The 24447-nt window shown below is 35.3% G+C and overlaps 1 protein-coding gene across 1 annotated transcript in view; it reads left to right on the forward strand.

Moving 5' to 3' along the window:
* LOC108734313 (mothers against decapentaplegic homolog 6) overlaps positions 1–24447 on the forward strand; it is an 80877-nt gene that overhangs the window by 1264 nt on the left and 55166 nt on the right. Inside the window, exon 2 of the mRNA XM_018465807.1 lies at positions 23674–23727. Coding sequence (XP_018321309.1) covers positions 23674–23727 — 54 coding nt within the window. The remainder of the gene's footprint in view (positions 1–23673; positions 23728–24447) is intronic.

Genomic DNA, 24447 nt, shown 5'->3' on the forward strand with positions numbered 1-24447 from the left:
ATTAATTTGTCTTGGCGTATGTCCATTCAGAAATACACAACCAAATCAAATTGACTATAATATAACCCATTACTGAATCCTCTGTTCTCTTAACAAACATCACGTCAGCCGATTAGGTAAGGTTTTTGTTTCGTGGAGGAAGGTAATCTTCAAAGACGCCCAGTCGTTCGTACGACTGAGTAGCGTTCGATTTAGTCTCGACGAGCCCCTACCAACTAAAACCCCCTACCGCAGGCTTTGAGACCCAAGGCCTGCAGCAGTAGGAAGCAAGATAATATGATCCGAATATCGGCTTACATTTCAAACATAATAAGATGGTGAATTTTCTCATAAGAAATTGAATAAATGATAATGAATTTATTATCTTCCTGAATGCTGCTATCAGTAGAATGTACATGTATATAGAGGAGGCAGAAATAATTTTGATAGAAAATGAGAAAAAGGCATCAGATAGGTGGAAAGAATATTTTAAGAATCAGTACGCAGATCAAGAGTTAGGAGGTGTATTATAGAAAAAGGATAGTGTGGAGATAGGTGAGCTAGGATACACCACAATGAGAAAAAGTTTGATTTAGCATTAAAATATTTAAAGAATAATAAGGCACCGGGTACAAATGGGATACGGGCAGGAAGTCCTGGAGGACTATAAACGGAACGTGGTAGTAGTTAGTCGCAACAAAAAAGAGAGGCCCGGATAAATGCGAGAAATTTAGAACAATTAGCTTAACTTCCCATACTCCAAAAACCTTAACTGGAATCGCACAGAAAATGGATAGGAGGGCGAAAGCCAATATGGGTTTAGATTTAGAAGAAATAGAGGAACGCAGAGATCATTTTAGCTTTAGTGGTAACAATGCAGAAAACATTAGAAAAGAAAGAGCGCGTACGAAGATTTAGAAAAAGCTGTTGACAATGTTAAATGGGACAAGATGTGAAATATACTTAAAATTGTAGGGATGAGATACAGAGATAGAAGACGACTTTAGACTTTACAGGGGCAAAAAATTAGTATGCTTAGATTTGCAGATGATTAGCAATATTCGTATCTAGCAAGGGGGAGTTAGAGATAGCCTTAAATATAATGGCAGCAGTATTGACAAAACAGTATGATATATATAATACAAGGGATAGCGCAGGGTCGATCGCCTTTAAGAAAAAGAAGCCACTTATATGCTCGGTAATGATTACCTAATTTATAAATTTGAAAAGGATTGTTAGAGATGTTTGGAGCACGATTCTGAACGGCGAGCGCGGCTGAAAAAAAGGTTAAAAGCGTTCAAAATGTGACGTTACAGGCTAATGATGAGGACACCGTGGATAGAGAAAGTTAGAAAGAGTAGGAGAACAGAGGACGCTATGGAAGTCAAGAAGAAATAGGCGAGATAGGTTGGTAGAACACCTTCTCAGACATGAGAGGCTAGTTAGAAACATATTAGAAGCCGAAATAGGAGCTAAGAGGACTAGGGGTAGACCTAGATTAGATTACTGTTGACAAATAGTTAAGGGTGTTGGATGTTCTAGTTGTAGGGAAATGCGAAGATTAACTTAGGATAGGGAAGAGAGGAGGTGCGTCTGACGATCCTGTGATGGTGATGATTGAGATGTTGATAGTGCGTACATATAGAGACATGCGGAGTATTTAAATAAATCTGCGCGGATGTAGTAGTGTCATATGAATGAAGGAATGTGTGCTGAATAAAATTTGAAGTGACCTTGGAATTAGTTGAAATAATTTGGAATTAGGTACGTACTAACAACTACTTATTCGACATAATACAATGATCTGGGTGGTATATGTAGTAAATGTAGAGGGGAAGGTTATTTTATATTTTTTATGGGTATAAAAATGAATACCTTTACTTACATGTTAAATAAATATATGATTATCTGCTTCGGTTTAAATTTTTTAAAAGCGCGGAATATTATTGTCACATTTGACAACTCTGTAAAGAAGTATGTGTGTGATATAATCTAAGAGAACAATAATAAAAGTGGAAATAATTCGTTAGACTGAAACATGCACTTATATTCATGGGAAATCATATTCATTTTAATAGGAATCAGAGACCGCTGGTGCATAGGTACAGAACTGCCAAAAAAGTAATTTAGTGTGCCTGACCCAACGCTGATGTTCTTGTGCAAAATTGGCTTTTGACGGCCGTTTCGTGCTGAACATTAGACACCGCTTTTCTCTAAATCCCCACTAGCTAGCATAAATTATAGAAACTTTCTACTGAAAAAATATATAAAAGTTGATAACTTCAACGAGAATGTTTTAAAGGCATTTGGTCCTACGAAAGTTTAAAGTAACCATTTGTAGAACACCCTTTTTTGATGTATCACGAGCCGCCATTGACAGTTGTTTTTTCTTAAGAGGGAACACTGAAAGGAAATGTCGGTAGGTCTATCTATTTATTTGCGGGAAATGATAGTTACCAAAGTATGAAAGACAAATACAAATACATGCACATTATACGTTAAAATACATTTAGGTGTACCAACTGTGTAATAGCTGTAATTAGCTATCACGATGGCGCCTCTCAGATTGCCTTGGACTTGATATATGTACATTTGTACAAGCATCTTTAAAGATAAGGTGTTATCAGTAAGTGTTGTTAGGTTTATGTGGGTAATTGTAAGCTTTTTGTAACTTCTTTTCTAAAAGATAATATCAAAAGTTACTACGTTACACTACGTCTTTATTACCCGCATTAACAAATTCCTGGTTTTATGCTGTTGAAAATATTTCACGGTTAATTTTTACTAGGTACCTTTAAAATAGAAAGTTGGTCCATAACTGAAAATCTAAATAGTTGATTGGAGAAAAGTAAAAATATTTGGTTCTTTTTTTTCTCTCGGAAATTTCTTAGAAGTCGAAATCGGCCCCTCGACCGAAATAACTCATATCGTTTTGGCATAAAGCCACTTTAAAAATGCTACGAACGAACAACATCCTGTCCCACCAGCGGTCAGAAATTATGTATATCAAAACGTTTTACGTACGATGGGCTTACCTTATACATAGGCCAAAAACACAAAGTTATGTGTATCAAAAAAAATGAACAATCATTGACAAATTACAAACTGACAGGCTTCTAATCATGCTATGCGGTATTCTTTTGTTGTTCATGTATCCACACTCTAAATAACAACGGCTTGATTGTTGCTATAATGTGCAAACAAGTGGAAAACATATTGCATAATCCTGGTGCATACACCAGCATCGATCCATTTGCCTCTTTCAGTAAATAACGGATGGAAATGGGTATCTAACTGCCTAATAAATTTGTTAAGGGATCCGGAACCACTTGCAAATGGTAGCGGATTTGAGAGAAGTTCATAACGTATAAAATTATTGAGAGATTGCGTTTACTTCGTTTACGTAATCTGTACTAATCCCATATTTATCCCAGTTATTTTATATCACATTTTGGACTTCTGTTTTATACACTATATCATCTGTCTTTAATCGACTCTCCTCCGTGGTATAGTAAAAGGTTACGCTCAGAAAGTTTCTGAAACTTTCAGAAACTATCTAACTTTGTGTGTCGTTTCTAGGTGCGATTTATCATCCTGGACTGCCTGAATAAAAAAGCGCCCCGTATCGATCGTCTCCCGCGTCACTCGCTCGTAACAAAATAATAAATTTAAACACATTAAAAAATCGCGCGTTAGTGTCTCCAAAAATTTACCTTTAATAAAAATGAAAATTCATTCAAATTAAAATTAAATGCTTTTGAGTACATCTCTCAATACATTATTTCCTTATCGTCTTTACATGTTTGAGTTTTTATCAGACTCTAATCTTTAAAATCAGCGTAAATACGACATATGTTTATATATGTATTTTGAAGAATCAATTTAGTAAATTTATTATATTTTGTCACAATAATGTAATTTTTTATTTTGATCCATTTTATGTGTATAGTGTAAAGGCAATCTATCTTTTCTTGATTCTAAAAAATGACAGTGCATTAATCTTATAGTGCGTAGGGCGTATTTATAGTCATTTGTGTAATGGCTGGACGTACACATCATTAATTCCCTTGTGTACCATAAATTAACGCCGAATACATACATCGCTTGTTTTATTAAATTAAATATAATGTAATAAGGGAAAATCAACTAGTGTTGCAGCAGTGATATCGCATAAAAATGATTATGACCTCTGCAGCAGATAAGCCTTCTGTAAACACGCTCTTATCTACTCTAGTAAATAAATATTGGTTAAGCTGGATTAACGTTATTATTATATATTTATGCATCTTTCTCTTAAGATTTAAGTTGCATTAAAGATTGTTTTTCCAGGGTTACGCATAAAGTAATAACTAGTCACATGTACTAATAATGTAATAATACCCTAATGAGGTTATGTTAGAGCGTAGGTGTGTCTGTAATGGAAACAAGTGCAGCTAACTCTTCTGATCAGACGCGGATCGCGATTTCGATCTCTTTGGATCTCATCGGCGCGTCGAAGGCAGCTCCGACAGAACACAGACCAACTTTTACCTGCTGTCTTAACAGCGCGTTTTAGAAAATACCACAAATGGCGCGGTAAACGCCATCTGTAGTACGATGCTACATTTTAGGATTACGTATGCTCCAACAAGGTCCACTTGTGTAGATATCTACTTGCTGAAAACGAATCCCGCCGTGGCTAACCTCAACGTGACAGGCATGTTAGCTTAATCGAATGAAATAATTCGAAGTGGTCTGTATTCTGTCGAAACTGCCAGACGCGGATCGCGATTTCGATCTTTGTGGATCTCATCAGCGCGTCGCAGACAGCTCGACAGAACACAGACCAACTTTTACCTGCTGTCTTAACAGTTCGTTTGGAACATACGTAATCCTAAAATGTAGCATCGTGCTACAGATGGCGTTCACTGCGCCATTTGTAGTATTTTCTATTACTAAAACTGTTAAGGTGGATAGATAAATATAAATTAAATGGTCTTCATATTGAAATCACTTTAGCAGTATGATCTAGCTCTTCTTTAAATTTCTTCGTTTATTAAAATGAATAAATGGTTTATCGTAATCAGAATTTGTTGAGAAATCATCAGAAAATGAAACAAATGAAAAAATTAGTGCTTCGCTACTAGATCTGCGTGTGAGTGTGTTGTTTTTTTAGACGAGAGTAATCTTACCTCGACATTTAAATAGATACATATGTGTGTGTAGGTATAACCTGGCTCGCCTTCGGCGGCACTTTAATTACCGAAAATTTCTAAAACTGTAACCATGACCCATGCACCTGTGCGGATTAAACAAAAAGAAAATTCCGACGTTCAACGTACAATAGTACTAACTTTTGATGGACTCATCTGATAAGTACAGTATGACTAATACAAAAAAAAAAAGAGAGAATGCCCATGTTTAACCTATCACGTTTCAAATGTGGCATTACAGTTAAGGTAACGTAAAATGGTATATAATATGTACCGTAACCCGGAAAATAAACAGAAGGTTTGTTTTGTGAACATGAAGTTGGCCCGAAAAGGCTTTGCTGTTTTGCCAAATCAAGATGAGGGCAGAATCTGATCTTGATGCTTGTTCTGAATTATGTTTGCTCTCGTTGTGATTCTTCACTTGGCTTTTGTTCCTTTCCAATCGTATAATGTATGTAACTCATTAATTAAGAAATAAAAGTGTTGGCAGATGAAATGATAATGTTAAATCTTAGTTTACAATCATTTGGAGATACTACTCTATGATACGTAATTAACTGAAATTAGTAATTGATTATCATTGAAAATACTCGCAATGATAAAGAAAATCTTGGATTAGATTTTTATTGGGTGTAAGGGAATGGCTGTTGAATTACTGTTTTCAAATAGTTGAGGATGTGCGATGCTCCAATTTTAGGGAAATGCGAAGATTAGCCCAGGATACGAAGGGGTGTTCCAGCCAGTCTTAAGGCTGACGACCTTATGATGAAGCTAGGTGGTGTTCTGCAAATGCTTACTCATCTATTTTTCAAAAGTTAAGTTCAATAATTAAAGGCATACCGCGACGCGCTTGGCCAAAGATCCAAACTCCTCATTTGATGTACTACTCAGTAAAAGATGATTTTGCACAAGGAGTGTTAGATGTGGTGTTAGTACACTTAATCATAAGGTGTATTTATTATCATACGGTCGTCAGTTCTTAAACTGATTGGACACGCACCTCTACTCTTTCATCCTGAGATAGTCTTTGCATTTCCCTAAAACTGAAACATTCCACATCCTTAACATTATTTGTGAACAATAATTTAAGTAATTTAGGTCTACTTCTACACCTCCTAACTTCCGTTTCTGCTTCCAATATGTCTCTTAACTTGCCTGAGAAGGTATCCTACCAACCTATTCTTATTGACTTCCATAGCGCTCTCTGTTGTCTTACTCTTTTTAATACGTAATCCTGATTTCTATCCACGGTTGCAATTCCTACCTACGTAAAATCACATACACAGATATGTATATCAGGAAGAAATGTCAATAAATTTACATCCCTAAGCATAACTTCGTTAAATTTCACATCCTCATCTACATCCGCTAAAGCACATCCTCTAATTCTTTGGTAGTTCTGCAGCTCTCTAACTATACATATGTATGTACCTATACCAGCCGCCCGTGCATAGATTTTATGGTCTCAAACACTATAACAACATTCACTTGATTTACGATAGATACCTCAGCTGAAACAAAAATTATGAATATCCTGTTTCTTCGATAAAATGTTTATGGTCTACAATTCGAGCATTTCAAAACTATTTGTCGATTTCCGCATCAGAGTGGCTCCACGACTATAATATAAAAACAGATAGACAGGTACTACAGTAGGTACAAACATAGTTATTTTACATAATCCTTTGAAGAAGTGTCATTAATTTAATGACTTTTAAAAACCACTTTAATAATATGCATTCCATATAATGTAAATATCTAAAGAGCGCATTCATATCTCTGGCCTTTTTTTTTATGTACTCCGCCGATGCCTTGGCTGTATGGTGAATTAGAATAATTTTCAGATTAAATGCTCGTAACATAAATTTCTACCGACGACTTCGACGCCGTCCGGGCGTACATTTCCAGCTTCAAGGATTTCTTGTTCTCCTCCTGCCTTGCTGCTTTTCCACCATGGTCGCATTTCAACAGCACTGTAGTAAATAGAAAACTACACGCTGTCAAGAGCGACAACTAACATCCACAACTGTAGTACACTCCATAATTTAAGATCCTTTAACGAAACTATAGCTAATTTTGTACGTAATTAGATATTTATGTTCAGTAAGACACGTAGGGCTTAAACTATCAAATTTAATGGTGGAATGTTTGTAAAATGAATCCAAATACACACCTATATCATTATTAATTTCGGTACTGGGATAATTAGGGCCTCATTGACTTTAATTATTTAAATTCGATAATTAGTAATAGTGATGGGCGGATAGTCCTTTCAGCCTACACTGTAATGTAAACTGGGACGGGAATAAGCGGATTGAAGAGAACGATGAAACAGAAGAAATGAAAGATTAAAGTTTAAAAATCCATTGCATAGGTTCTCAATTTGTTGTTCAAACCATACTAAGAACCAGTGTCAGGCTTTCTTGTGATTTACGGATGTTGCTGTCCGGCATTAGTAAACTTGGGTGCCGCAAATAATTAGCCGACGTAACATAAATAAAGCGGATGATACTGAACAGCTTTGAAAATTCATTTTGCAGTTTCACGAAGCAATAAGTCAACTTGCACTCTGTAATATTTCGCTTTTGACTTCCACCGTTTTTCCTTTCACAATTCTTGGGTTATTGATTTTACAAAGAAGAAAAATAAACTACAATTTTTATAATGTGTATAAAACTAAAAGGCAAAAGTGTGATGTAACAGGCGAATGATGAGGATACCGTGGATAGAGAAGGTTAGAAATGACGAGGTATTAGAAAGAATTGGAGAANCTTGGCTGTATGGTGAATTAGAATAATTTTCAGATTAAATGCTCGTAACATAAATTTCTACCGACGACTTCGACGCCGTCCGGGCGTACATTTCCAGCTTCAAGGATTTCTTGTTCTCCTCCTGCCTTGCTGCTTTTCCACCATGGTCGCATTTCAACAGCACTGTAGTAAATAGAAAACTACACGCTGTCAAGAGCGACAACTAACATCCACAACTGTAGTACACTCCATAATTTAAGATCCTTTAACGAAACTATAGCTAATTTTGTACGTAATTAGATATTTATGTTCAGTAAGACACGTAGGGCTTAAACTGTCAAATTTAATGGTGGAATGTTTGTAAAATGAATCCAAATACACACCTATATCATTATTAATTTCGGTACTGGGATAATTAGGGCCTCATTGACTTTAATTATTTAAATTCGATAATTAGTAATAGTGATGGGCGGATAGTCCTTTCAGCCTACACTGTAATGTAAACTGGGACGGGAATAAGCGGATTGAAGAGAACGATGAAACAGAAGAAATGAAAGATTAAAGTTTAAAAATCCATTGCATAGGTTCTCAATTTGTTGTTCAAACCATACTAAGAACCAGTGTCAGGCTTTCTTGTGATTTACGGATGTTGCTGTCCGGCATTAGTAAACTTGGGTGCCGCAAATAATTAGCCGACGTAACATAAATAAAGCGGATGATACTGAACAGCTTTGAAAATTCATTTTGCAGTTTCACGAAGCAATAAGTCAACTTGCACTCTGTAATATTTCGCTTTTGACTTCCACCGTTTTTCCTTTCACAATTCTTGGGTTATTGATTTTACAAAGAAGAAAAATAAACTACAATTTTTATAATGTGTATAAAACTAAAAGGCAAAAGTGTGATGTAACAGGCGAATGATGAGGATACCGTGGATAGAGAAGGTTAGAAATGACGAGGTATTAGAAAGAATAGGAGAACAGAGGACTGTGGAAGTTCATAAGTAGAGTTGGGGTAGACCTAGATTAGATTACTGCTCGCAAATAGTTAAGGATGTGGGTTGTTCTAGTTTTAGGGAAATGCGAAGATTAACTCAGGGTAGGAAAGAGTGAAGGTGCGTGTCCAACCAGTCTTAAGACTGACGACCTTCTGATGATGATGCAAGAAGTTTGGTTATTTTTTTTATTTATCAACGAAAATATCGCACATTTTTCGTACCTGTGTATGTCGCCTATTCTAATGCATTTTTAATTGCCAAAATTCTGTTGAACGCTAACAGAGAACTTGACCCAGTCTAATAATAGTTTCATACAAATCGGCTTACTATAATACGTAACTTGTTGGGTGTAAATTTAAAAATACCCCGTAATATTAAGGACCCAGTAAAGGCGATTGAAGCAGTTTACAAAAATATCTTGAGTGTGTGGTCCAATATCAGTAATTAATTCACCTACTGCATGTTTGTCAATATATAAATATCATCAATTAAGCTATTTTTGTTTATGTCCATATTAATTAATGGTAATCCATGTATGCTTTTGTATACCAAGCAGTTGTTATATACATTTCTTAACAACAATCTGTTAATTAATACGTTAGGTACATAATATTATGGACCCTATAAATGCTGATTATTATAGGTGGCATAAAAAGGAATTTTCGTATCTGTTACTGTCTGAACGATCTTTTAAACGGGATTTAACGATTTGGAAAACATTAGCTTTATAACATGTTTAATACATGCATAAATGCATATATTGCACATCGAAAGATATCTTCTACGTTTTTTTTTTACAAAATGCTCCACCTCATCGAGAATAATAGCGGAAATCATTAAATTTTCCTCAGACCACAGTCAGTTTCACATTACCTACATGTATGGTGTAATGATTCGGAAGGAAACGTTCAAGTATGAATAATATTATCAAATTATATGCTACTCTTACGGAACCTATATCGAAGGAAAACGGAATGCATAGTGAGAATCGAGCTTCATTTTCCTTTTGTAATATGAAGCAGCATGAAAGAGAATACGAGCAGTATATCGATGAAGAAAATTGGTTCACAGAAAATGTTACAAAAATACAAACTTTGTAAAGTTTATTAACACTGTCGTTATGAGCGACATCTGTCCTAACTGGAATTTGATTAATTCTTCCTTCGGTATTTATTTTCTGAAGAAATTCCTTGCGTTCAACTCTGAAAGTTAGCCCTTCGTTAACCGAATCGTTTCTTTCCATGTTATTAGGCCTCGGGCTGTTGAAGGGGCCGCATTTTTGAACGGTTACGATCTCATCTCATCATCGTGGTTGTCGGTAAGCAGCCAGCGCGTCCGGCCCACTTAGATTCCTGAGTGGATGCCTTCCCGGAACACGACTGCAATAAAAAGCCGCGTTTCTTCTCATTCATTCTCTTACTATACCAGGAGGCTGTGGTCGCTACTGCCTCATCTGTTTGTGTTTGCTTTGGCCCTTTCGTTGATGACCGGCTTATTGAGAACGTTGCTTCGAAGCCAGCAGTAGCACCTATCCATACAAATAAAATGGAACTTTTATTGATTTCGTCCATAAAATATGTCACTCAGAATTTCACCTTTTTTGGACTCCTCCCTCTACCTTCGTCCCCCCTAACAAGGAAGAAAAATGTAGACGAATTTATTTATATGGACCGCTTAAAACGTGTAATATGTATGAGAAATTAAGTGCAGACTAAACAAACTCTAAAAGATAAGTGGTATCAAAATATGTACTCAAAACATATAACGCAGTGATCCATATACATCTTAGAAACCAGAAAACAGTTTAAAATAAAAAAATCCAAGTAGTAACCGTTTCTCAATAGTTGTAATTTTTTAATTCTCTTCTGCCCTTCTATCTGAACCATAATAGATTTAATGGGTTTAAGACAAAATTTAAATGAGAACATTACGAATTGGTCGGTTTCGGTTCTGACCACGAACGACTTCGTGACGACCAGCAACAGGTAATGATTGTGGGTTTTGTCTCTACCGCTCCTCGACCATAGCCAAAAAGGCGGCGACCGCTGTTTCTTGATTGTGAGAACGACTGACTGATGGGACGGGATGGAATATGGGATAAGTGGTAATGGATTCTTCGTGTCATTCCAATCTTATTATTAAAGAATCCATTTAGGTCGTTGAAGATGTCGTTAATATTTGATGACGAGTTAAAAATTAGAGGGAAACGGTCGCAAAATTCAAGGTTATTTACTCGCTTCTCACAGGTTTTCAGTTTCTTTGTTTCAGTCGAATTATATTTAGATAATGACGGAAGAATTTTTAAGAATAGAATTTTAAGAATTTATTCCAAATTAGCTACAGTATCAGTTACGAGCAGAGATACATAATTATTCAGCAACTGGGTGTTTTTGCTTTCTCAATCAATTTTTTCTACACGTACCTACACCTATTACACCGAGCGCCACAGGACCTGCTAATAATTTCAAAGGAAAACGGCTGTGGCTGGGGTTGCCACCCGTACTTTATTATAAGTATTGTACTCAATTTCGACTGTGCATACGTTATACTTTACAAGACACATAAAGAAAATACACAAAAACACTTTATTTAAGGCCTTAAGTAAACATCGTAATTTTGTAAGCGATTATTCGAAATTCAGAGTATTTTTACATTAATAATATTGCACAGAAGAATGGCAAGCCATATTTACGAAACAACGTGATTTCCCAAATCTGTTCAAAGTAGTGTCACTTTTGCTATCCGTTCTGACCACTTCAGCATTTACAGAAAGAGTATTCTCTGTTATTAACGCAAAGTGACGGGACAACAGGAATAGAGCTTCATTAAAACTAATTAAAAATGAACTTTAAGTTAACATAAATCTTTGTTTGCCATGTTGAGAGGCTATTAACGTATTTAAGAGCAACAATAATTTGTTACTGGCTGCTAGGTGTAACAAAAAATATGTTTTTAAAAACAAAAAATAAAATCCCTTATTTTTATGCTGAGTACTTTTTTTTTAACCTTTTAATCGAGAAATACTTTATGTAAAGCCTGAAAAGGTGGCAACCCTATTTGTGACACTGAATTTATAAGGGTTCCTTTGTCTTCTAGAGTTTAGATGTATGGAGAGAACACTAAACAGTATTGATAAGATCCACGGTTACTAGTACTAGAAGTTTGTACCCTCCTGAAGCGTTTTGCCAGTCATTGTAGGTGATGGAATCGAAGATTCCTATCGAAGAAACGATTACTCTGCTTGCTGTCTGTCGGGTCAGTTGTGAAGCGAAATTATTACGGCGAGAATGGAAATCACGGGTTCGTTCCTGGCATTCGCTCGTTGTGACGATCGGCCGCTTCGCTGTGGGCCCGGTCGTACAGCCGCTATCAGCGACATTCAACTACCACAAGAGGTCCGTCGGCCCAGTCAGCGATAACGACGGCGCCAGGCCTCTCCTTGCTTATTATTACGTGTCTGCTTTCAGCGTTAACTACGTTCTTCAGAATCTACCGGGTGGTAGGTCGAGCGCCGATTACGTTGCCGCCTCATTATAATGTGAACGGTGGCGAAAGAGAATTTCTTTATTAGTTAAACAGAAAATATATGTTTCAGTAACCGTCAAGAGGTCGATTCTTATTATATTTACATTCTGCTACCGTTCCATACAGCTTGATTATGTGGACACCTGAATATTAGGTTTCCTTTCCAAATTAACAGACTATATGTATGTAGAAGCAGGTAATTTGCAATTTGCAAAAAAAGACGTCTTTGAATCCGTAATACGTGGAAGGAAAAAATATTGATGAATGGATTTATTGAATTAGTGCACATTTTATAAAACTTATGTGTATGATTTTGTGGCTAGTGGCTAATTCTGCTAAACTTCCATTAAATACTACCCTCAACTAAAACTACTGCAACAAATCTTCAAAACTGCTGCATCCAGAATATGTAGCTAATTCAGTGGAATCGCATTTTTTTGTAAATATGACGATATGTACGCTAAATTAGTTTGGATACCATATTCAACTACATAGTTTATAAATTAATTATAATAAAAATGGCTGTCGTTCGTGTACGTTTATTTCAGAGTACCAATGTGTGTATATTCTCTTAATTAGATAAAATCTGAAATCTGTTGTGTTTAATACTTGACGACCGATTAGTATCCACGTGTTTTCGTTTAAAATAGTTACGTATATGTATTCTACAAGCACAACACAAGAGAAACGTTAAAAATTCTGTGAAAACATCAGTTGCCAGCATATGTGTAGGTATGTGTGTATGAATGTGTGTACAATATGAAAGATGCTGAGCGCTTTGTAGTCTTTTCTTGGCATTAAAACCTATAATAAATGCCGGCGGCTTGTCAGTGCCACAATTAATGTTACTCACTCATTGCCGTACCAGCCGAGTTAACATTCTGCGAAAAAGAACAAACGAGACCGAGTGACAGACTAATAAGACATGCCTTGGAGCTTTTTTAAGAAAAAGAAGAAAAAAAAGAAAGAATAACACGTCACACACCTATTGTAAATACTTATTATTATACGTGTGTAATTGCATTACAAAAGGTGCGGTTCAAAAACATTTTAGGACGTGTGTATCTGTGTATATCAAGCTAGACAAAGTTATATTTCTCATTTTTAAAATGGACTATTATCAGTCGCTGATTTGTTAGATACCAAATCCAAAAATAACTTATTTTTATATTTTGTGGTAATAGCGATAACATTTCCAATCGAATAGTAGCTGCTAAACTACTAATCGTAGCACGTGCAATTGGCCTGTCTGTGTACCAGCTGTTGCGAAGGTCTCGAGTAGGTATGAATGTTTCGTCACTTGTCGCTTACGATAACCAAGGGCGATAAAATAATGCTGCTGTCAAATTGGCAACTGTTCTCATTCATTATCGGCTCCTTAGTTGGGGTACTTTTTGTACATACTTTTTACACCCTCTTACGTTGCGGCGCTATCACGAGATGCACTCTACACTGCCTTCAGATGTTACCTTTAAAATATTTCGTTATGTTGGTGTAAATTAGAAGCAGAAGCAGCAGTTAAGAGGAGTAGAAGATTAAATTACTGTAGGATATCCTAGTATTAAGGAAATACAGAAGTTAATTCAAGATAGGAAAAAAAAAGACGACCATATGGTGACGATGATGATGATAATAATGCAATCATCAAAGGAAAATAAAAGTCATATAAATGTAATTTGAAGCTTTTGATAGTTTTGTTAAAAAGTTCAGTTAGTTTTCAAAGAAGCAGGCAATATTTTGAAATAGAGTGGTTGAGAAATATGTACACTCAACTCGTTCACCGAATCATGCATTTTCGCTCATGCTTGAATTATCCTTGAAGAATTTTACGATGCATGTGTTATTATAGTTTTGGTACCCTCACAATTGTTTTATTTCTTAATTATTGATACTCTATTCATCACCAAAGATTAACCGACAGTGCTTATTTTAATCATTCTTATCATGCTTTAAGATTTCGTAAAGCAGCAATAAATCTAAAAATACGAATTATTGGGACTCGACATGTGTGTCTTAACTGTAATATTTTTTTGTATTTTTGAACAGAGTAATAAACACATTTCTTTAATTTCTCTGTAGATACATAATTCGACTGGTGGATCATAATTCATTCCAAATAATTTTGAATTACTAAAACTCAAAAGTTATTTTTTGTGAGATAATAAGTAGACCCTTACATATTACCAAAGATACGTGGTAAATTGTTTTGGTTAAAATATGTACCTATACGTATGTGAATGAGACTGATAGCTATTGAAGGAAGATAAACAATTAAAAAATTCAAAATATAAAATATATTAAAAGTGACAAGTTTATCGTTGTGGTTGTGTAGGTACCGTATAACAAATACAATAACGATCCTTGACTTATGATAATTTTGATTTAAATTAAAAACTATGACCCAGTTTTGTATTTAACAGTAAACAATAATGTTTTAATATCTAACTAATTCGTATTGCAGTCGATTACGCACAAAACAAATCTTCTTCACTTCAGATATCTAAGTGTTACTAAATGTTTATTATGCGATTACTTGAAGACCATTATTATTATTTTAGATGTCTTTCTGAGGAGTTTAATTAATTTTTATTGATATATGTATGTATGTAATATGTATAATGTTACACTAAACTGCTACTAAATCTGTGCGTGTAGAAATGAGCGAAAAGCGACATTAAAGTGGTTTTCATTTCAAATTTACGTTAAGTACTAAGTAAAAGAGATATCTTAAGACTTTTCTTCCATTTTATTTTATAAAAATTGGTTTGGTAGAAGCTGAGATATAAAATGAAAACGAAATCTTTCATACTGCAAAAAATAAAACTAAAACAAACAGTAAAATCCGCTTATAATGACGTCAAAGGGAAATGGCAAACACGTCATACTAAGCGGGCGTCATACAAAGCATAGTTTTAGAAAATAAGCAACTTTCTATTTTGGTTAGTTATTTAGTTTAATAGAGAGAAAAACTACAAATTGTATATATTTATTAACNGTAGTTCGTCTATATTTATTAATAGAAAAATAAAAAGAACTATGAATTGTAATATCAATATACATAAGAAGGGTCAGAAAAATTATTAATGATTTCGGTCACTATAGCCGAATATGATTTCTTGAGAATCAGTCATAATAAACAGTACGTCATTTTAAACGGAGTCATTATATCCAAACTTTCCTATAGAGAATTTAATACGAAAACCAAACTTAACACTGCAATTACTTCATATTAAACGGTTGGTCAATATAGGCGGAGTCATAATAAACGAATTCCACTGTATCTAAAATGTGTTCGACTATATACTGCATGCATGCACAGGTTGTCACGGTAATGGTAATTTATTTCTACATTGTACGCATAAATATTTCTTTTCCTTTTTACTGAAATTGCTCACGTTTGAAAGCATATATTTATATTTCTTCAGCTCGCTGATGCCCCTGACAGGGGATAATTTAGGGCGATTAAGTTAGTAGTTTGTGGTTAACCGACTGGAAAAATTGAGGGTAGGTATCTTGCAGAAATAAAAAAGATTGAATTTCAAGCGAGTTTGTAAATTTCAGCGAAGTAAATAAGTTGTGACCAACTTGATTTCACAAATTGCATTAAAATTGCATTAAAACAATAACTTATTATACATTAATTTATGAATAGAAAATAACAATAACTAATAATTGCTTGTGCAAATATTCGATGCAAAATACATTGCAAATGGAGAAGAAACTGATTAGTTCACTCGCCCCTTTGGGAAGGGTTGTAATGGAATAGACTCTATAATATTCGTCAGGGCTTCAGGGTCTTATTGACAATTACTAATTAATGTTTATCAGACGTAAATCATTGCAAAAACATATGTAGATCTTTAAACAAATAATGTTATAACGTATTATGTTATTTATATTATTAGAGGGGTGGATCTAGAAATAATTCTTGGGGAGGCGGATTAACTTTTCCTAATGGGTTCTGGAATGAGTTGAAGGTTAGTTTTGGTGAATTTTTCCTTTATTAACCATTTGTTTATTATTATTAAGATTAAATTTCTTTATACCACGTGTAATAATTTAATTTATTTTGAATTTTTATTTAAATTTTCGTGTTTAGTGTTTAGTGTTTCGGAGAAACGATTGAATTTAACTAGTAGATAAATAATGGAAATGTTAACGCCTTTGGAGATAATAAACGGCGTCATTAAATCAGCATGCAGTAATTACTTCTGAATTTATAACTATTAATTAGGCACATACATTACTTACTCCAGACGTAATTTAATTACGTATTTTTGCTCAATAATTGTCCGTACTAGCTAATAAAACGTGCTAAATTTTTGGAATATTAATTAATAATACACGTGAATAGTTAGTAGTTTAGCTGTTCTCAGTAAGACAAACAGAAACTGTTATTTTGAATGTGTGAATAATATTAAATATAAATAATAGCGCCCTTCAACATTCCTATTTTTTGCCAGTATAAAGACCAAGACGAAATACACAAGACTAAAAGAAAAGTAATTACTTTCAATGAATTTATGAATTAAACTACTTGAAGAAACTTTCATGTATTTCTTTCTAGGAACAAAAAATTTTTAGTATTTGATATTTTCGGTGTGCTTTACTAGATTTTAACAATTTATCGTCATCATAAGGTCGTCAGTCCTAACACTGGTTGGACACGCACCTCCACTCTTTCCTATCCGGAGCTCATCTTCGCATTTCCCTAAAACTAGAACAACCCACATCCTTAACTATTATTTGCGAACAGTAATCTAATCTAGGCCTACCTCTATCCCTCCTAACTTCCGTTTCTGCCTCTAATATGCCTTTGACTAGACATATTATTTAGAATTTCTCTTGCTAGATGCTAAAACTGCTATATCATCTGTAAATCTAGGCATACTAATCTTTTGCCTTTGTATATCTATCCCTACAGCTGCATTGTCTTTAGTGATGTTTATCGCGTCTTCGATGTATAGATTAAAGAGTAGCGGTAACAGTGTGCATCCCTGTCTGATTCCCTTCCTAATATTTAATTCTCTACATTACAGCCTCAGCTCTATAACTATCTCTTACTCTTTATATAAACTAAGTATCACTCTTCTATCTCTGTAACTCATCACTACATTTTTAAGTATATTTAACATCTTGTCCCATTTAACATTGTCAAAAGCTTTTTCTAAATCTACAAATCCTATGTACGTAGTCTTTCCTTTTTGTACAGTTTTCTCTATTATTGAGCAAGACCATAGCTTAACGCGCAAGACTGAGACTACATCACTCACTATTTTATTGAAATCCCTTTACAGATAAATTAAAATGGAATTTGATGTGCAGCAACTGATATAGGTATATTTAGCTTACGCTTAGTCAGATAATTATTTAAACAAATATATTCTCTCTTTATAATCGTATTTTGTTTATTGATTTTAACAAATTTGCATGCGATTAACCAAGTTAACGATACATTTGTCTGTCCAAGAGTGCGCTTATTTTAGATTTAACTTGATAAATTTGTGCACTAAATTTAGCTTGGCTAAGATTCAGCTCGAAACAAATCGGTTCTATTTCCGCAAAACAAATAAAATCGCACATTTTCCGAATCGACCGAAGAAGAGACTATCCCAGAATATTAAATATTCCAATCCAGATTAAAACACTTACTTATGGTGTCTACCATAACTTCTATTTAATTTTAAGCGTTTGCAAATTGTTATCTGTAATTACTGATGCAATTAATGCTGTAAAACAGTATATCGCAACTCCTATGGTATAAGCAAAAGTTGTCAGTTCAAAGACTGGTTGTACACGCACATCCTACCCTGAGCCAATCTTCGCATTTCCCGAAAATTAGAATACGTATCCCCCCCATATGTTCGCAAACGGTAATTTAATCTAATTTTCTCTGAGTTTTTCAACACACCTACGAAATCTTTCAGTTTACGGGAATTGTGATTTTGAACTGGTTCAGATCAGCCAAGAATTATCACTATGCCAATTTTTTCTCTGTTCTCTCTAATTATCGTTCTTTACAAAAGTGATATCCTCGGTAATATTTGTTGAGTGACTCTTGAGGTATAAGTAATCTACATATTATCTAAATTATCTTATATTTTTTAATGATAATACCATTAGAACGTCTGATAACCAACGATCCATATTATATTACGAGGGTGGATTGATAAGTTTCCGGCCTAACCAAGAGATGACGCCACTAGGCCTACCTTGAGGTGACATTCTATAGTACCATCCTTGGATAGCTTGTAGCTATAGTTTCAGCCCGATCTCCTTGCTAGTGTAGGTTTGACAGCACGCTGAACAAGACGCCTCTGTGGTTTTCGTAAAAATGGAAAAGCAGGAAAATCGTGCTGTCATCAAATACTTTTATTTGAAGGGGTTAACGCCGAAGGAAATTAAAAAAGAGATGGACTCAACACTGGGGACATCCTCCCCGTCATATTCAACCGTTAAGCAGTGGGTTTCCGAGTTTAAAAAGGGTCGTGTGAGCACCTGATGGGCCTCGCTCAGGACGCCCCGTTGAGGTCACAACTCCAGATATGATCGAAAAAATTCATCAAATAGTGCTGGGAGACCGCAGATTGAAAGTGCGTGAGATAGCTGAGACCTGTAAGATGTCATATGAACGTGTGCAACATATTTTGCACCAACATTTGCATATGGAAAAGCTCTGTGCCAGATGGGTGCCGCGTTTGCTAACAGTCGACCAAAAATTGATTCGAAAAAACATTTCTACCGCAAATTTGTCATTGTATAAGCGTAATCCAAGCGAATTTTTGCGTCGATTCGTAACCGTTGACGAAACGTGGGTCCACCACTACACTCCTGAAACCAAAGAACAGTCTAAACAGTGGATTGGACCAGGGGAACCAACTCCAAAGAAGGCAAAAACAATTTTTTCGGCGAACAAGGTTATGGCTACTGTTTTTTGGGATGCAAGAGGTATTATATACATTGATTACCTTGCAAAGGGTAATACTATCACTGGTCAATACTACGCAGACTTATTGCAACGTTTGAGCCACGAGGTGAAAATTAAACGACCTCATCTGGCGAAGAAAAAAATCTTGTTTCATCACGATAACGCACCAGCGCATACGTCAATCGTTGCGACGGCTAAAATCAACGATCTAAAGTTTGAATTGATGCCGCACCCTCCTTACTCTCCAGACCTAGCCCCGAGTGACTATTTTCTGTTCCCTAATCTCAAAAAATGGCTTGGCGGTAAGAGATTTGCGGACAATGAAGAAGTAATCGAAGCTGTAAATGGTTATTTTGAGGAGCTTGACGAATCAGTCTATAGAGATGGCATTAATAGACTGGAACACCGCTATGAGAAATGTATCAGCCTTGGAGGAGATTATGTTGAGAAATTAAAAAAAAAAAAAAATTTTTAAAAACCTTGTTTTTCTTGGTCAGGCCGGAAACTTATCAATCCACCCTCGTAAGTTTGTGTTAGGTAAGAGTAGAGTATTATTTATGACTAGGTACAAACAGACCAGCAGACACTTTTCGTTTCTCTTTATGTCACAGTTATCGTGATGTCGATTTACTTCTGATAGGAATGCCAATGCATAAAAATCGATTGGTAAGTGTGTCCATAACAATTTGCAAGACTTATTTACGTAATTAAATCGCAATAGGCAAATGCAGACGACGGCAATGACGCTGACGACAGTCTGCCGCCATATGTCGCTTTTCTCCTGATTTCTGGCATTCCATTCGAGTCGACTCGAGTAATATACTATTTTATAATCGACGGTACCTACGCAGTTGCACTTTAAGCTTTTTAATGAATGTCTAATTATCAATTAACATCAATACGTACATATGTAAGTGTAAATGACTTATTGCAATTTGAATGACTGCAGCGCCGAACTGTCCCGACGTCTGTTGATAATTAATAACTAAATAATATGTTAAATCAGGCAGAAATTTTCCTTAATTCGAATTTTCTCTATCTCGAACGCAACTGTTTGCATTTAGGATTAGGAGGTTCCTGTTCGAGGAACGTTTGACTACGTACCTAACCATAAATTTATCTTTAGTAGTTGAAAAACAGTCAGCCTTTTTCTATTTGATTCACTTATTAGACATGCATTTTACTTTGACGTAATAGAGTCCGTATTTTTTTTTCTGATAAACCTAAATACAGGCGAATAGTTAAGGATGTGGGTTGTTCTAGTTTTAGGGAAATGCGATGATTAGCTCAGGGTAGGAAAGAGTAGAGATGCGTGTGTAACCAGTTTTAAGCCTGACGATCTTATGATGATGAAACCTAAATAATTTTTAGCAAACACAGAATGGTTAAAAATAGATGTTACACCAAAAAATAATAACAATAAAAGGAAGGATGGGTACGGTGAGAACATTTTAGACATTCATGTGCATACATACATTTATTAACAAAAGCTGCGACATCAACAACGGACGAAGATGGATGGAGATGGTGTTGTAGTGTTAGTACGTGTGCGCCTATTTTACGTACAAATGTATATGTATGTATGTATGTATGTAGAATAAAGGCAAGCAACAGCACCGCTACTAATAATAAATAAACTACTTTACACTGGCGCCTAGCCGTGCAAACATTTATCGCGGTTGGCGCCGCGATTTTGACTTTAAAGTGGCAGGCCCGCCGATCTGTCGACTGTTAAAACCAATACGAGGACATTAAAGTGTAGTGTGTATGTATGTATACACCGCGTACAGTGGTACAGTCGACAGTATTGTAATATGTAGAAGAATTTGTGTGCCTGATTGGTTTTTTACGGGATGTAATTTGTTTTAAGACGCTTTGGTGCATACTTAATATGTGTAGAATATATTGTTATAATTTTACGTTTGGGTAAATGCGATAGAGATTGTTTTATGAGAAAGTAGAGTAAGAGTGAATATAAACATAGGAGTTCGCTGATTTTCGGTATCAAGGAAGTCAGCTAATTCAGGATGGAAGGAGCAGTAGATGAGATATAAAGCAAAGGATAGCGCAGGGTCGAGTAGCCCTTAATAAAGGGAAGTCACTTATATGCTCACGAACGGTTAATTTAGAAATCCGAAAAAGATTGTTAAAGGTGCATGTCTGAAACGCGGCTCTGTACGGATGCGTTGGAAATGTGGTGTTACAGGCGAATGATGAGTGTACCGAGGATAGGGAAGGTTAGAAATGAAGAGGTATTAGAAAGAATAAGACTCTATGGAAGTCAATAAAAAATAGGCGAGACATCTTTTAGGCACGAAGGACTAGTTACAGACATATTAGAAGCAGAAACAGGTGCTAGGTGGAATAGAGGTAGACCTATATTTTAAATTACTGTTTACAAATAGTTAAGGATGTGGGATGTAGTTCTAGTTTCTAGAGGGGTTTTAGTCGGTAGGTCCGAGGACTTCTTCCTCGGGAATCCGACACTACCCAGTCGTACGGACTGGACACATTGTGATCATATGATAAGGGTGTGAGAATTTGACTGAAATGATTTCTGCCAAAGCTCTGGAAGCTGATTGTTTGGGAACGTTTGAATTTGATTGGTGTGTGTATTTTGGCGTCTGGAAGAATAACGTTGGAGTAAAATACACATATATATTTAGAGTAGAGACTTCTTATGACAGTAGAAATTGGGGTTGTTGAGAAAATTGTTGAGATGAAGAACAAAAAGAACGCAGATAGCTCAACCACTAACATCAAACCAAGGCACCTGTGTGACTATTAAGTGAATTCACAAATAAAACATTTCTCTCACTGAAGAAATACCAAAAGTATCAGAAATTTACAGCAATAGCCTAACAGCAACAGCGAAATAAAAATTTTTAAGACATTCAACATTAATTTCTATCAATGACAGTTATTTTGTTCGCGGTATGAAGAATTCTAGCATAATTAATATGCTGATTACATAGGTTACTTACCTGTCCGGGGTTTCGTAATGTGCTATTGGCTTACCGATATTCTGCTCTAATTACACAGGGGAACAACGTTCAAACGTCGTCATCATCATCATCATCATCATCATAAAGTCATCAGTCCTAAGACTGGTTGGACACGCACCTCTACTCTTTCCTATTTTTATGTGCAACTTAACAAATTCATTCCTTTTTTGATAATAGTTTTCGGGAAAATCGGAAAATTTAGGGAATTTCTTTGATACATATGTTACCTGTTAGGATAGGGAAAAATTCATTAATGATCATCCCTATACATAAGGGAGGAGAAGGTCATACAGAGTCAGGACTCTACCGGAGATTTAAAGTATTACAATGAATGTTATAAGAAAATCTACTGATGATGAGAGAGATTTAGATTCCAATCCGTTTTAATGTAGAACTTCGATAAAAATGTATTGTTTGGGACAATTTCTTATTTCTATTTAGATAGATGTAGTAGAACATGTCTAAAATTGGAGATAAAAAAATAACGACGAGATTTTCCTATTATAAATTAAATGTATTACATAATTGACCTTGAGCTTTGGGTTCTCTTTAAAATATGTTACGTCTGGTGTTTACTCATTTTATCCGCAACAACAATTTCTCAAAATCTGAAAACCCCCCATGAGATAAATATTCTATTGAAAATTCGCTACGAAATTATTCTAATCTTCTGTATTCGACTTTTTAGTTTAAACCACTACTCGTCACATCTCATGAAGTGACGTCACTATACAACAAACATGAAAAATGCTAGGGAAATCGAAAAGTGAAAGTAAATGCTTTAATAAGTATAGTGAAAATTTTATTTCTGTTCGCATAGGCTTTCTCTAACTAAATGTGTGGGCATATAAATAATAGGAACTTTAACAAGAAGCAGGCTGTGAATAATTATTACGTTAATGATAAAACAATCATCTTTATGCTTTGAGACATTCATGAAAGAGAAATGTAATAAATTATATTGCCACTCAGATGCCAAATTAACAGATCGCGATCCATTCCGAGCAAAATGTGCACAGAACGAGTTACAATCGGTTTCGTTTAAAATTGAGCAGATCGTCATGTAAAGCCTTTCTCTAAAAAGCGCTTGATTACTCAACATCTACAATTCTCTAAATTCTTCTAATACTTTTTAATTTGCCACCCTATCGTATGAATTTGGCATCTGGGCCCAACATAAATATTTGACAGTAGGTACGAGTCTGCAAACGTGTGTTATTTTTAATTTTGTTCACTAGTAGATATGTATTAGTGTATTTTATATGTAGATGCTGATTTGTTTTTTATTTTATTGCAGAATCACCACCTCCACCTTATTCCTGTTTTGCAATGGATAGGTTAAAACCTGAAGGTAAGTGATTTTCGTTAACATTTTGGATTCATGACGATACCTACATGACTAGGCGTTTGTTTTGAACATGAAACATCAATCTCCATCGTCATAAAAAACGAGTAACCACACTTAGGTTACTATAGGAAAAGACGACACGGACGTAGTAAGCAACTAACTAATGACGTACACAACACTAACAATGCACAATGCTGACTTACACCCTTGTATACACCTGCTACCCTTGTACATTTTTCTGATGTTTCAATTAACTTACGTATACTTCGTTGTCTTTGTGTGAAAAATACGTCGAAAGAAAATTTCTTCCCAAGGCATTTTTTTAAGTTTGGGAATGGGTAATAATCTCTGGGAGCTAGGTCAGGACTGTAGGGTGGGTGAGTCAAAATTTCGAAGACCATCTTCTGTAGGGCAGTCATCGTAACACGGCTCTTGTGAACAGGTACGTTGTCATTCAGAAGGAGGACACCTTTGGTCAGTTTTCCTCTTCTTTTTTCTTTGACTGCTTCCTTTAACCGCTCTAGGATTGAAGCATAAGTATTATCCAGACACCTTTATCTTTATAATCAATCAACAGGATCCCTTCTGAGTCCTAAAAGACTGTCCGCATGATTTTCCCAGCCGACTCTAACATCTTAAACTTCCTGGTCGGTGGTGTGCCTTTTTTGTACTACTGCATTGAGTCCTGTCCAGGCTCATGATGATGAACCCCAGTTTTGTCCA

The sequence above is a fragment of the Agrilus planipennis genome, unplaced genomic scaffold (assembly GCF_000699045.2).
Source record: "Agrilus planipennis isolate EAB-ADULT unplaced genomic scaffold, Apla_2.0 scaffold83, whole genome shotgun sequence".
NCBI classification, from domain to species: domain Eukaryota; kingdom Metazoa; phylum Arthropoda; class Insecta; order Coleoptera; family Buprestidae; genus Agrilus; species Agrilus planipennis.